General features: G+C 43.8%; 1 protein-coding gene across 1 annotated transcript in view; it reads right to left on the bottom strand.

Annotated features, from left to right (window-relative positions):
* The window catches only part of dnah9l (dynein, axonemal, heavy polypeptide 9 like), a gene marked incomplete at both ends in the record, with an annotated part of 207,600 nt that extends 195,649 nt beyond the window's left edge, over positions 1-11,951 (bottom strand). The window contains 4 exons of the mRNA XM_084057033.1: positions 297-396; positions 4,656-4,851; positions 10,489-10,679; positions 11,922-11,951. Coding sequence (XP_083913159.1) covers positions 297-396; positions 4,656-4,851; positions 10,489-10,679; positions 11,922-11,951 — 517 coding nt within the window. The remainder of the gene's footprint in view (positions 1-296; positions 397-4,655; positions 4,852-10,488; positions 10,680-11,921) is intronic.
* Positions 11,952-15,442: the final 3,491 nt, after the last annotated feature.

Below are 15,442 nucleotides of genomic sequence, written 5' to 3'. Positions count from 1 at the left end.
ATCAGATCTATAAGCTCTACCTTGGTGATGATGCAGTGATTGTGACATCAGATCTATAAGCTCTACCTTGGTGATGATGCGGTGATTGTGACATCAGATCTATAAGCTCTACCTTGGTGATGATGCAGTGATTGTGACATCAGATCTATAAGCTCTACCTTGGTGATGATGCAGTGATTGTGACATCAGATCTATAAGCTCTACCTTGGTGATGATGCAGTGATTGTGACATCAGATCTATAAGCTCTACCTTGGTGATGATGCAGTGATTGTGACATCAGATCTATAAGCTCTACCTTGGTCGACCTTCAGACAGATGTCGTTGAAAGAAGGGTAGTAGCTGCTCTGAACCGTCCTCAGGATCTCCATGATGTGTTGTACCTTAGAGCTCTGGATCTGTAATAACAATAATCATAATCATAATCATAATACAAATAATGATAATAATAATAGCTCAAATATATAAAGACGGTATAAATGGGGGGAGGATAAAACAACAAAAGAAAATCAACTTTATTAGTAATATGGTCTCTGGAGCTGGTGAGTTCTAGACATATTTACTACTATATACTTTGGAGGTGGAGCCTGTATTTAGTTTTTAGCGGCGCTAGCCGCTTTATACCTTTAGGTATAGAGCGGATCCTGCTCTATACCTGACTTTGTCCGTGTTCACCGTCAACGCTCTGATTGGTCAGACCCGTCAACGCTCTGATTGGTCAGACCCGTCAACAAAGTGATTGGTCAAGCTTCACGTGACACATGGCTATAAACACATTATAAACACATATCGATGACATAATGTATCAAAGGCGCCGCTACCTTCACACAGGGTGTGATTTTTTATTAACGCGAGAACAATGGCTTCCATTATAGCTTGGTAACACAAGCTTGGATTCCCCATCGATGATGTCACTGGTAGGCAGGTTTCTGAATTGTCCACAGCCCTCTGGTGGCATATTATAATGAGCATTAATGAGGACCAATTATATGAAGATAAGATATAATATTATTATAATGAGCATTAATGAGGACCAGTAATATGAAGATAGGTAGAACATGGGTGAAGTGGTCCTTTAACACATTGACTGCCAGAGTTTATTGTCTCCGCCAGGAGACTATGTTTTCACTTTCCGTCCCCCCCCCCCCTCGGCCAAGCTAACATTGGTCAAGCCTCACGTGACACGTGACAATACGTTGAAAGAGTGTGCTCTGATTGGCTAGTGAGACGCATGACGTATCAACGGCCTATAAATAGATGTGTCACTTTGAAAGAGTCTTTGTCTCTTTCAAAGTGAGGTAAGACAGGAATAATCACGAAATGGCTGAGAAATGGCGGAGTAACACTTTAGACAGGATTAATCAAGTAACACTTAACACATTGAGTGCCAGGGGTTTTTCAAAACAGGGTACCTCCAGTGCCTGGAATTTTAACCATTTTTGGACCTTTTTCAAGTAGTCACAAAACATTTTCAGTGATCACCGTCCTCACGGTGATCCCCTCATTACACACATAGAGGTCTCGTACAATCCGGGGAAAAAGATTAAAAACATTCGGTAATCCGTTCCATAGTTGCAGCCAGTTGAAAATAGTCGAAAATACATCGTAAAAACAAAAAATACACAGGAGCCGAGATATAGGCTTTTGAAGTCATAACTCAACCAGGAACAATTAATTAATTGATTAATCAGGAACAGTACTGGCGGAGACCTGTGCTCCGAGGAGCACATTTTCTAGTTCATAATGTACTCACCCCTGTGGCAGCGATTTTCGTGTTTTTTTGGTTGTTGTTATTTTGTAATTTTTCATTAAAATAGTTTGTCTGGCTGTGGTTTTAAACACATACGACAGATCGACCAGCAGAGAGCAGCAAATAGACACCTCGATCACTCGCTCAGCCCCTCGACCCCCGGATGTGACGTTTTCGCAGATTGCCCATCGGGCTTCAGTTGGATGTGATACACGACGACGACAATGGCTGTTAGTCATCCAGACTAAAGAAAGTGGAACTGGAGCTCTCCGTTTGCTTTTTATACCGTGTGAAAAAAACGTGTTTTTCCCTATTCTCGCCTAAAATGCCTAAAAAAGGCCTCCGAGAACCGGACACGGAATCTGCGTCATGAATCCGGAACCCGGTGAGTGTGACGAAACTGATGATGAAAAATTGACAGAACAGTGCGATCACAGATTAAAGTAGAAAATGTGCTCCTCGGAGCACAAGTCTCCGCCAGCAGACCTGTGCTATTTTAATGTTGTGGGAATGTTGGGAATGTTCTAATTCTTACTAAAAATAGAACATGTTACTATATCATAGTAATTATATTATTATAGCAATAACTAATGAGATATAGAGGTGGCAAGCAACCACAATCAAATCAACCATTGAATAGCCATTGTTACTATGATCTGAGGCTGATTCTAAAAATGATTTCTAAAACTTAAAGGTAGGGTAAAAGATATATCTTCAACAAAAACGTTTTTTGTTAAAAGGTGAATGTTAAAGTTAGACATGTTCAATCAGCCAAACTAACATGTCCAATGTTAGCTTGGCTGATGGCACTGATGTCACTTTGAAACATGTAGACAATGGCCCTGATTCATAAAGGGATTTGCGACCATATTTTGTACGTACCGGCATTTAGGACAAGTCGTACATATCCACCTGATGCATAAAGATTTTTTGGTCTGTGTTTTGTGCGTCAGGTGCGCACGTTCTCAGGTCAGCCCCGAGGCTGGCGTACCAGGGCTGAAATGTGCGTATGTCTTTAGAATGCTTTATTCTTCATGTCAAAATCAATTACAACAGTGGCAAACCTCAAATAAAATATGTATGTGCCCAACATTTGTCAACACATATATATAAAAAAATAAAAAATAAATGTCAAACGATGTATTGCTTAGACATGATGTAGATTCCACCGCTTTTTATTTATTTTCTAGTCTATGAGTCGCATTTAGAGCTGAAAAGGTCCCTCAGTGTCACGTAATAATGAAAATAGGCTATCATGTCTTAATGAGACTGCGGAGGGACTGACGCACGTCAGTGTCCGTGCCGCGCTATTAATTTGTAGGCTAATAGTCTACTGTAGGCTACTCTACTGTATATTGATCACATGAACGCCACACACAACAGCCTAATAAATATTACCATCTGATGAGGAAACTAATAGTGGATGAAAGCTGTGTCCAGAAGATCTATTCCCCATTCCGACGTAGGACAGTGATATATTAATCAAAACATAACTAATTTAATCAATAAGTAATCAATAAGCTCTGGTCCATAATCGGATAGCAGCGTTCCACTTGGATGCTGGATTTCATAATCTTTTTACCTTGGTAAAGGTGCGCAATGTTCATTAGAAAAGGCTTATAAATATCCTTTCCACGTTTTATTAGCCTTTTATTTTGTAATGGGGTTAAACCTTGTAAACTTCTTTATTCTCATTACACATGAGAGCATTTATTACGTGATCCGCTTCCAGACAGAACAGTAAGTTGTCAAGGCGATGCGACACCGCATCTGTTATCTTTATTCTTTAGACGGCGGAGTTGAACTTGCATCAGCGTTGCCAGATGTTGTGAGAGAAATAAGCAACCAGGTCTATGAAAATAAGCCCAAAAGAAGCAACTGACAGCCCATTATAAGCACTTTAATTAAACCGTAGTGAGCTTGTAGATCTGCTATATATATTTTTTTAAATCTTGTAATAAAATGTGGAATATTTGGAAGATTTTTTAAACATTTTAACAACACAAATCTGCCTCCAGCGGGCACAAAACATGTTCAGATGGGGCTTATAGGGATAAATTAGCCTACATATTAACTTGGGGGTCCATGACATAAAAATATTTGACAACCACCGGTTAAAATAATTGAACAATTGTTAAGCAAGCCCAAATAATGAACTACACTTTAGAAACAAGCCCAAAAAAACGCACCCCACAGCTACCAATATTTACAAGCAACTTTACAGAAAAATAAGCTCAGATTCGCTTATAATAAGCGGACATGGCAACACTGTTCAGTAAAGTGACAGATTTGATCAGAGCGAAACTGCTGAGTCACGGTTCACGCCTTTTATGGTGCAAAATGGGGCGTGGAGCAATGTAAATGAACCTCTCGGGATCATCACGCCCAGCTGGCTGTCATTATAATATAGAACTGGTCATACGCACGTCTCTGTCATATACGAACCCCTTTTGAATCGCACGTCCGTTAGTGAGTACCAGAAATACGACCTCCTTTACGAACTTCATTTACACCATATTTACGACCCTCGTTATGAATCGGGGCCATCGTTTCAAAGTGACACACTTATTTATAGGGCTCTATTTCGTCATGCGTCTCGCTAGCCAATCAAAGCACACCCTTTCAACATATTGTCACGTGTCACGCGATGCTTGACCAATGTTAGCTTGGCTAGGGGGGGGGACACACACACACACAGCGGGACGGGAACGAAAACATACTCTCCACCATGCCTTCGGCCTGGCGGAGACAACAATGAAAATTCAAAAGAACGCATATATATGACATCTTTTGAATTGCGGCAATGAAGCGATGGCTTTGAAAGAACGCACACATGCGATCTTGGCAATCAATGTGTTAAGGGACGTGATTGGATGAAATGATGATGATCCCTCTGCTTCGTCCTACCTGAGCCTGGATGCCCTGCAGGTTCTCCTTCTGAGCCGACCAGAAGTGGAGCTCCACAGAGGGTCCAGGGTGGTCCCCTTTCTCCAGGGCCAGGCCAGAGTCCTTCTTCAACACGCTCCAGATCTGACCCGACCACTGGACCACCAGGGTCTCTATGGAGTACAGCAGACCACTGTCCACCGGCCAGCCACTGGAGCTGAGGAGGATAAAAAAAAAGTACTCAAATTCTTTACTTAAGTAAAAGTACCAATACTGCAATATAAAAAATACTCTGTTACAAGTAAAAATCCAAAATTAAAAATTTACTTGAGTAAAAGTACAAAAGTATTGGCATCAAAATGTACTTAAAGTACCAAAAGTAAAAGTACTAAATATTTGAAAATAGCCAATCTACAAGCTCACAACGTGTCGCATCGCGACGCGTTGTGAGCTTGTAGATCTGCTATTTTCAAATAGCCTATGTATAAAATAGGGCTGAAGTGGTTAATGTATGTTTCATTATATCATAGTTTATATCTGAGAAGTAGTTAGTGACTAAAGTTTTCAAATAATTGTAGTGGAGTAAAAGTACAATATTTGCCTCTGAGATGTAGTGGAGTAGAAGTAAAAGTATTGGAAATTAGAAATACTCAAGTAAAGTACAAATACCTCAAAATCGTACTTAAGTACAGTACTTAAGTAAATGTACTTAGTTACTTTCCACCACTGATACGGTATCATGCCATAAGATAAGATCATTTGATTGATTGAATACTTTATTCATCAGAAATGTAGGTGGTACAGTAAGACATTAAAAGGATAACACAACATGTCATGGGGACTTGTTAAGATCAGATTACAGACAAGACATCTGGCCTCTTCACTCTTGTCCTGCCTGATTTGCCAGGTTTGAAATGAGACCAGTTCACACCTGGCAAATAATGCCCCCCTTTCTCTGTGACAAGGCTTGGACTATCCGCTGATGTTCCACTGAAGTGCCAAGGCTAAGAGGATCTACTCATTAGATCATCTTATAACTCTACTGGGTGGCCAACCAGTAGATCTAAGAAACATGACAACCAGGGTTTGAGGTGTTACAGGAAAACAGAAGAAACTATTCCCTTAAACTCTATATATTTGGTCATAGGACACATCACACAACAAGCTCACAATGTGTTGATGTGTGTTCAGTATATGGAAAGTCGGACATTCCTGAGATTTGTCAGAAGAAATGCATTGGAACCGTTACAACACAGCGTACAACATAGAACCGTTACAACACAGCGTACAACATAGAACCGTTACAACACAGCGTACAACATAGAACCGTTACAACACAGCGTACAACATAGAACCGTTACAACACAGCGTACAACATAGAACCGTTACAACACAGCGTACAACATAGCGGTAAAGACGAGACCATGATAACAGAGTTTACGAGTTGTGACGTATCACTTCGTCACATGACAACTGCCACAGCAGTAATGCCATCGTGGGTGATTTAATCACATGATTTATACGTATTAAGTAGACCATAAAGCCAGAGGGTAAATAGTAAAACTTTTAGAAGAGTTTACAGAATATTGAAATGATGGAACATAGAACCCTGAGACCTGTAAGAACATTGAAGATGCCCCTAAGTTCAGTAGTCATGAATGGAGTAAAGATGCACAAGTCGACCATAAGAAGAGCTCAGCACAAATCTAGCATGTACTGTATGTAAGGGTGAAGGAAGAGAAAGAAGTCATTATTCAATAAAAAAATCACACCCTGTGTGAAGGAAGCGGCGCCTTTGATGAGCCCCGTGCTCAAACATACACGGGTGTTGTCATCAATATGTGTTTATAGCCAAGCCAATAAGAATACAGCGGACACACGGACATAGTCAGATATAGAGCGGCTGGCGCCGCTAAAAAAAGAATATCAAAGAATGTCTGGAGTTTGCCAGAAAGCAAAAGAGTGACCCAGCTAACATCTGGTTCAAGGTTCTGGAGATGGAAGAGCAATGTGTGGAGATGACCTAACACTGGCCATTCCTTGTGCTGTGAGGATATAACCTAACACTGGCCATTCCTTAGTGGTATGGTGCTGTGGGGAGATAAACTAACATTCCTTAGTGGTATGGTGCTGTGGGGAGATAACCTAACATTCCTTAGTGGTATGGTGCTGTGGGGAGATAACCTAACATTCCTTAGTAGTATGGTGCTGTGGGGAGATAACCTAACGTTCCTTAGTAGTATGGTGCTGTGTGGAGATAACCTAACATTTCTCAGTGGTATGGTGCTGTGGGGAGATAACCTAACATTCCTTAGTAGTATGGTGTTGTGGGGAGATAACCTAACATTCCTTAGTGGTATGGTGCTGTGGGGAGATAACCTAACATTCCTTAGTGGTATGGTGCTGTGGGGAGGCTTTCCTTTCCTCAGTAGGTACAGGGGCATCGTGTTAGAATTGAAGGAAGAATGAATGGCGAAAAATACAAGACACTGCAAGACAACCTGCTTCAGTGTTCTAAAAAAAACTAAGTATGAGAGCTTTCACCTTTCATCATGAGCACGTCTTCAACCTGGCGTCCCCATTTTGGGCGTGGCATTATAGGCGAATGACAGCTGCCTGTGTACAAGAAGACGAGGACTACAGAAAATATCAGTGAAGCTTCTGAAGGTAAGCTGGAAGTAAAACTGCGATATATGACTGAGAGCACATTGTGACAAGGTCAAACGTAGGCACCGCCACGCATCAACCCGTGGTTCCTGAACGTGATGCTAATGTGACGCCTGGGATTCGAACTCGGGTCTCCCGCGAGGAAAGCCAACATCTTAACCACTAGCCTGAAGGGGAATTCCCCCCTTGACCGGGGGAGATATTAGGCTTTTGGTCAACAGGCATAGACACTACTGCTACACTAAGCATGTCTGCTTAGCAGAACAAGCTGCCTTTGGAAGACATTCTGCTTGCACTACATTCCTGTTCCACATCCGTGTTCCTCTATCTATCTATGGAGGGGTGACTGATCTTCAATTCCACCATCTAGCTCCTGGTTCTCTTCTGGAGTTGGTCCGTTCCTCTCCCCTGCTCGTTTAGGGTCTTCATCAGGCTTGGCTTCTGCACCTGGCTGTCTAGGACCGTGTCAAGTCAACCTGGTCTACATGCTGTGTGCCTGCCTGCCTGCCTGCATGTGTGCGTGCCGTGATCCTCCAGAGTTACCTATCATTTCAAAGTGTTCCTCCAAGGCAAAAGGATGCTACTGTTCGGCCTCTTTCTGACACATAGACAACGTGAAGTCTAACACCCTGAACCCGGGGTAGAGGGGTTGAGTGAATATGGACCGGAAGGTGTACAGCTGTGTCAGCTTCTCGGGGAAGACTCTGTAGAAGGTCAGAGTGCCAGCAGGACTGTCCAGATACACTCCCACTCTGTTGGAGTCAGAGGGAAGGACGGGGAGGACGGTCCTCACCCCGTTGTGGCAGGCGGTATAACTGTTACCATGGAGACCACGGTGACATTCCAGACTCCAGGACTTGTCCTTGTGACCAAACAGAATGTCGCTAAAATCCGTTTCGCTGGAGCCGACTCCTCGGTGCGTCACGGCTACAGAAACCGTTTCTCTCCACTCTACCTCCCAGTAACGGCATCCGGTCAGACCCTCTGCACACAGAACCTGTTCCCAGGAGTCAAATCTGTGAGGATGATAAGGATGGTTCTCCGTCACATTGGTGTCGTTGTCGGGCGAAGGGGGGTTTCTGTGTGGCGTGTTCGGGTCCAGGGGGAGGTCACACACATGTGATGATGACATCAAGTCCCTCTCTTCCTCCTCGATCTCCTGCTCTGCGTAGAAATCGTTTCCTGCCAAAACTTCCATTTCTTGATAGAACTGGAGTCTCTCCTCTTCCCAAACGTCCTTTTCTTCCATCAGTTGGAAGCAGGTCTGCTTCATTTCCTCAAATTTCCGCACATAAGAGTAACCGTAATGAGTAATCATCAGTGTTGTCGCCGCTGCTGCCGCCGCCGCCACGACACCAACCTTCCAAGCGTCAACCATCTCTGTGACTAACGTTCAATTCTTCGGTTCTCATCGCGGGTTCTCTCTTCTCAAAGTGTCAGTGCAGCAGCGAAACGCTCATTTATATAGCCGCAAACTCTCGTAAGTCGTTACGTCACAGCTGCATGCTGATTGGATAATAATGTGATAGAGCGATGTCATGACACGGGGGGAACAAAAACTCTCCACTCACACCGAAACACAAACAGTGAATAAACAGGGAAAAGGAGAGGTGGGTGAAGTGTCTCTGATGCTGCTGGACTATTATGATCATTCAGTTCCTCCTGTAATGTCTCCTCAATAATGTCCAACAGACATCTGTGATACATATACACTTATGAATCACATGCTCATTTTTAGTTAAGGCTCTTTATTAACATATTAACTGCCTAAGACGCAATATTGCGTCCTTTTAAACAAATCATGTTTGTAGTGATTCGCCAGCCTATGAATGATGCCTTGACTTCCAGAGATAGACAGACCCGGAAATGACGTCATTTAAAAATAAAAGCATCACCCGTTCCACTGCAATGTTATCACATAAAACACATTTATCTCAGATTTATTTTCCTGATCAGTTGTTTGTGGTGAAAACGAGTCATATAACTACAGAACGGACCATCACGGTTACAAGGTTTTTCTTCCGGTTGAAAGAAGAGAGACTCGTCCTTCCACAGAGACATTGTTTGTTTACATCCAGGTTGAATTTATTTTCTGTGGCTCGTCATCGTCATTCATTTCATCCATCAGTTTCCTCCTTCTTTTCACTGGATGTTATTATCCCTTAGACCACCAGTTAACCCCCTTAACCCCCCTAGACCACCAGTTAACCCCCTTAACCCCCCTAGACCACCAGTTAACCCCCTTAACCCCCTAGACCACCAGTTAGGGACGTAGCATCCACACACACTAACCTGAGGACTATGTCGTCGGTTCGAGCCCTCTCTCCACACATAGCGGTATGGGCAGTATAGCGTTTTAACCTGAGGACTATGTCATCGGTTTCAGCCCTCTCTCCACACATAGCGGTATGGGCAGTATAGGGTTCTAACCTGAGGACTATGTCGTCGGTTGGAGCCCTCTCTCCACACATAGCGGTATGGGCAGTATAGGGTTCTAACCTGAGGACTATGTCGTCGGTTCGAGCCCTCTCTCCACACATAGCGGTATGGGCAGTATAGGGTTCTAACCTGAGGACTATGTCATCGGTTCGAGCCCTCTCTCCACACATAGCGGTATGGGCAGTATAGGGTTCTAACCTGAGGACTATGTCGTCGGTTCGAGCCCTCTCTCCACACATAGCGGTATGGGCAGTATAGGGTTCTAACCTGAGGACTATGTCATCGGTTCGAGCCCTCTCTCCACACATAGCGGTATGGGCAGTATAGGGTTCTAACCTGAGGACTATGTCGTCGGTTCGAGCCCTCTCTCCACACATAGCGGTATGGGCAGTATAGGGTTCTAACCTGAGGACTATGTCGTCGGTTGGAGCCCTCTCTCCACACATAGCGGTATGGGCAGTATAGGGTTCTAACCTGAGGACTATGTCGTCGGTTTCAGCCCTCTCTCCACACATAGCGGTATGGGCAGTATAGGGTTCTAACCTGAGGACTATGTCGTCGGTTCGAGCCCTCTCCACACATAGCGGTATGGGCAGTATAGGGTTCTAACCTGAGGACTATGTCGTCGGTTCGAGCCCTCTCTCCACACATAGCGGTATGGGCAGTATAGGGTTCTAACCTGAGGACTATGTCGTCGGTTGGAGCCCTCTCTCCACACATAGCGGTATGGGCAGTATAGGGTTCTAACCTGAGGACTATGTCGTCGGTTCGAGCCCTCTCCACGCGTAGCGGTAAGGGCAGCAGGGTGCGGCCCTCGGCTCGGCCCCTCAGCGTCACCACTCTGCTCCTCAGCTTCTCCAGGTGTCTGTGGATGTCCTGGGACACCACCCTGGGGTACTCCTCATGGTTCAGACCGCAGGACAGCACACACACCAACACCTGAGACACACACACACACACACACACACACACACACACACACACACACACACACACACACACACACACACACACACACACACACACACACACACACACACACACACACACACACACACACACACACACACACACAGTACAGTGACAGACCATTTACAATGTAGGCATTTAGCAGATGCTCTTAAATGAGAATTTGGTTTCTCTTACCTTTTCTATGATATTATTATATCCTAGAACGAGATAAAACCCAGAGTGGACGGTCGTGCTCTAGATTGTTTTTTTTTGGGGCGGTGTAACCGCCCCCTATAAGTGAGTTTTGGACACTGACCAATCCTGCACCGTGATTGGCCAATAGTCTACAACGCAGTCTACACCCCTAACCCTTCCACAGTCAATGCAAATCCATACTTTTGCAAAGTCAGCCAATCACATTACAGCTAGTGTCATCACCACTAGCTGTAATGTGATTGGCTGACTTTGCAAATTCAGGACTGTGATTGGCTAGCGAAACACATGACACATGTGAAGCCCTATGAATAGCAGTATGGACTTAAAAAAAAAAGTCATTTATCCTTTTTTTTTAGTGAGTCATGTTGTGATGACCACACACCGCCCACTTCACACTGGGTGTGATTTTTTTGTTCATATCTGACTTTCATAATAACAGAAACCTGTCCACAGTGTGTGTGTGAGATGAGCCCCGCCCCCTCCAGAAGTCTCACACCAGATTTCGCCCTGTGATCAGCTTGTAAACACTATGGTGGCCCATTTGGGACAAAAACACTGTGGACAGGTTTCTGTCATTATGAAAGTCAGATATGAACAAATACATAAAACCGCAATAAAAATATGTGATCTAGCGCATATGGACAGTCTGGCCTGGTTTGTAGCCGTGGTGGACTCTTTGATGACAAATGACAGATATAAACATTATTAGACCCTCAAACAAATGATACATATACAATATGTATACAGTCTATACCATCCTCCTGCCTAAGAAACAGGGTAAACCTAGTTATGACAAAACACAGATATGAAATACATCATCATCTATACATATTAGTGTGTACTAATGTGTTATTCATAAATACAACATCTGCCAAGAGATGTGCATATTTCCTTCTACAAATCTCACACACACACACACACACACACACACACACACACACACACACACACACACACACACACACACACACACACACACACACACACACACACACACACACACACACACAATACCTCAGAGATGAGGACAGGTAGGTGCTCCATAGGGTGGGCAGACATCTCTCCCAGCCTGAGCTGCTGTCTGAAGGCCTGGGGGTCCGGGCTGACCCTCTTCACTCGTCTCTTCAGCAGGCAGAGCAGCTTGGTCCTCCATGGGGGGGAGGTCTCCTCACACACAGGGACGACACCGGCAATGCTTTCAACCGCATGGAAAGCACTACAAATAAGTCTCAGCTTATTTACACACAGTGACGTTAGATGGTTGTGTGTCTCCCAGTTACAGACAGTCAAATCAAAGGCGCTCTGCCCCCCCGCCCCCCCCCCCCCCCCCAGGGGTCTTCAATGTTTTCCAGGCCAAATACCCATTAGCTTGCTCGGTACTTGGTCAGCTCTTTTTTCCCCCTGTATAACCTCTTTGCCGAATATAGCCGATCTACAAGCTCACAACGCGTCTGCGCGTGGTGAGCTTGTAGATCTGCTATTTTCGGCTAATGTTGCCCCCAGAATAGGGATGTGAGGGTTCAAGTGGTTAATGTAAAAAGAAAAAGACCACAGAGCAGAAAGATTTGGCGGACCCCCTAGGGGTCCCGGACCCCCTGTTGAAGACCCCAGCTCTACCCTATGGACTGTTTATCTAATAATGTAGGAAAAGCAAACTTTTTCCATCATCCAACTCTGTTCCATTTAGTGTAGCACGGTGGTCCTCAAACCATTTCATTTAACCCATTAAGACCTGGAACGCATCTGTGTTACTTTAGATTTATTTGGCTATTGAAAAATAGCAGATATACAAGCTCATATCGCGGCACCGAGTGCCGCGCTATGAGCTTGTATATCAGCTATTTTTGAAAAATCTTGAAAACATTTTTAATTTTTTTTGAAAACAATTTTAAGAATGGCCTCAGGTCTTAATGGATTAAAAGGACCCCCAGAACTCTGAGAGTTGTTCAATGAGGGTCCTTGGACCACACTTTGAGACCCTCTAGTGTAGCAGAGTGTTTCCAGTGAGCCAACACCCTGACTCTTAGCCTGTCATTGTCCAGAATGACAACATGGATTCACTCTCACGTTCCTCCCCGGCGTCAGTCTGGACTTCGGCCTATAGGGAGCCAGTATGACAAATCAGTAAATGATCGGGCCAATCAGTGACTGTGTTTCAACTGCTGTCCGTACAACAGTGAAAAGCATTAAAAAAATCTGATTTCTCAGACTCGCTCCCTATTGGCCGAATCCAGACGTGAGAGTGAATCCATGTTATCAGTCTGGACAGTCAGACTACCTGACTCTGTGATTCATTCAGTGAATTTAAAGGTTACTCATTGCATTAATGAATAAGCTGCTTCACTAGAACACCGCGTTTTTAAACAGCGGCTGACAGCGCGCGCACACACACACACACACACACACACACTCACACACACACACACACACACACACACACACACACACACACACACACACACACACACACAGGTGCCCTCCTCTGCCCGGGGAGAGAGATGGAGGAGGAAGGAGTGACATAGAGAACAGAAGTCCTGACGTCACTCGTTCATCCCCAGGTTGGTAAAGTCATTTCTCTATGGAGAATAACATTGGGTCATCATAGAATCGTCTCATATAAGATTTGTGTTCCAAAAATAAACACACTGTCTCTGTGATATTGTCAGGGAGGAGGCTCTGTATGGTTTATGATAGTCAGTCACTTATATTTGATACAGTCTGTTTCTGGTGAAAATGTAACTAATTCGGCGGAAGTAACAGCGTTTTCTCACCGTCAGTTGATGCTTCATATCCATAAGAGTCAAACCACCACAGGGTCATTTGTTTATATTTGGAACACAGTTCTTATTTGACACGATATTAAACACGTCTATGGGGATTCAGAATGGGGGGGGAACCGCGACCCAGGTAGACAAACCTAGGATGTGTAAATGACGTCAGACTTCAGTGCTCTATACACATGTTGGTTCAGAGCTCCTCTGTGGTGACAGACCTGGAGGCCTCAGTGATCACACACACACATGGAGGCCTCAGTGATCACTCAAAGCATCAGGAGAACATCTATCTCCTCACGGCCGCCTCGTGAGTCACCACCACACACACACCACTGAGCTGTGGTTCAACTTCTGTTCTCCATTATATACACTGCTCTCTCTCTCTCTCTCTCTCTCCTCTCTCTCTCTCTCTCTCTCTCTCTCTCTCTCTCTCTCTCCTCTCTCTCTCTCTCTCTCTCTCTCCTCTCTCTCTCTCTCTCTCTCTCTCTCTCTCTCTCTCTCTCTCTCTCTCTCTCTCTCTCTCTCTCTCTCTCTCTCTCTCTCTCTCTCTCTCTCTCTCTCTCTCTCTCTCTCTCATATTATTATAATAATAACATAATTAAGGGAACACTTTGATCCCTTAATCCCTTCTTTTGAGCAGTGTTTTTTTGCGGTACGTAATCTAACTGTTAGTTAGATACTGTTAGTTTAATCTAACAGTTTAGCAGTATGAACACAGTTCATGAAAAGTCTAAATAATGAAGGGATCAAAGTGTTCCTACATTTCTTTGAGCAGAGTATAGTTTAGTGTGTTGTCTGTCTGTAGATCTGTGCTGGTTTAAAAACGTTATTAGAGCTTGTGTGGGCGTGTGTTTAGTCCCACATATGCTGCTATACCCACAGCTCTGGTTAGAACCCAGGGCCGGGACAGCCCCTGTCTTAGGTCACAGGACACAGACGACTAGTTGGTTGTATATCCGTTTATTTCAGTCTATATACTGTATATGCCACGTTCTTGCCAAATCATCATTAACCCATTGAGACCTGGAACTGTCTAATTTTTTGATTTGAGCTAAAAAGCATTATTTTACACTTTGGGCTATTCAAAAATAGCAGATCTACAAGCTCATAGCGCGGCACCGAGTGCCGCGCTATGAGCTTGTAGATCTGCTACTTTTGAAAAATTGTGAAAATGTGTGCGAATCTTTGAATATATATATTTTTAAAGCGAACATTTCTAACTCAAACCTTTGCTTCTGGGGGTCCCTGGAACAACATATTTTGATGGGGGTCCGCGGCCAAATGCAAATCATTTTGGGGGTCCTTGACATGAAAAAGATTGAGCACCACTGATATAGAAACATACGTTTTTCAGAAAACTGTTGAGATTTAGGAGACATGTAGAATCGGCTTCAGGTGTCAATGGGTTAATATTACATATACAGGCAGCCGTTATTTAATAATAAATATATATATATCCACTACTTCTCTACCTCCATGTCTGCTGCGTGATATGAGTCGACAAAAAAAAAAAAGCTGCGTCAAACATTCTATGGTGAAAAAAGCAAGGTTTTTGTTGTCTGGCTTCTGGACGCATAATGTAAACATTAAAACGCTCATTTGCATAGAGATTACATTAAAATAGAAGCTAATTAATTAATGAACTCATTGAGTGCCAGAATTGCCAGAATTATTCCTGGCTATGTTGTCAAAAGAGTTTTTTTTCAAAGTAAGTGCTTAGGAAGCGAGATACAGCCTTTTTCAGCTCTAAGTTAAACAAGG

Source organism: Gymnoscopelus microlampas (assembly GCF_963454915.1).
Source record: "Gymnoscopelus microlampas genome assembly, chromosome: 5".
Lineage (NCBI taxonomy): Eukaryota > Metazoa > Chordata > Actinopteri > Myctophiformes > Myctophidae > Gymnoscopelus > Gymnoscopelus microlampas.
Note: the sequence above shows the minus strand (reverse complement) of the source record. Positions and strands in the feature narration are given on the sequence as shown.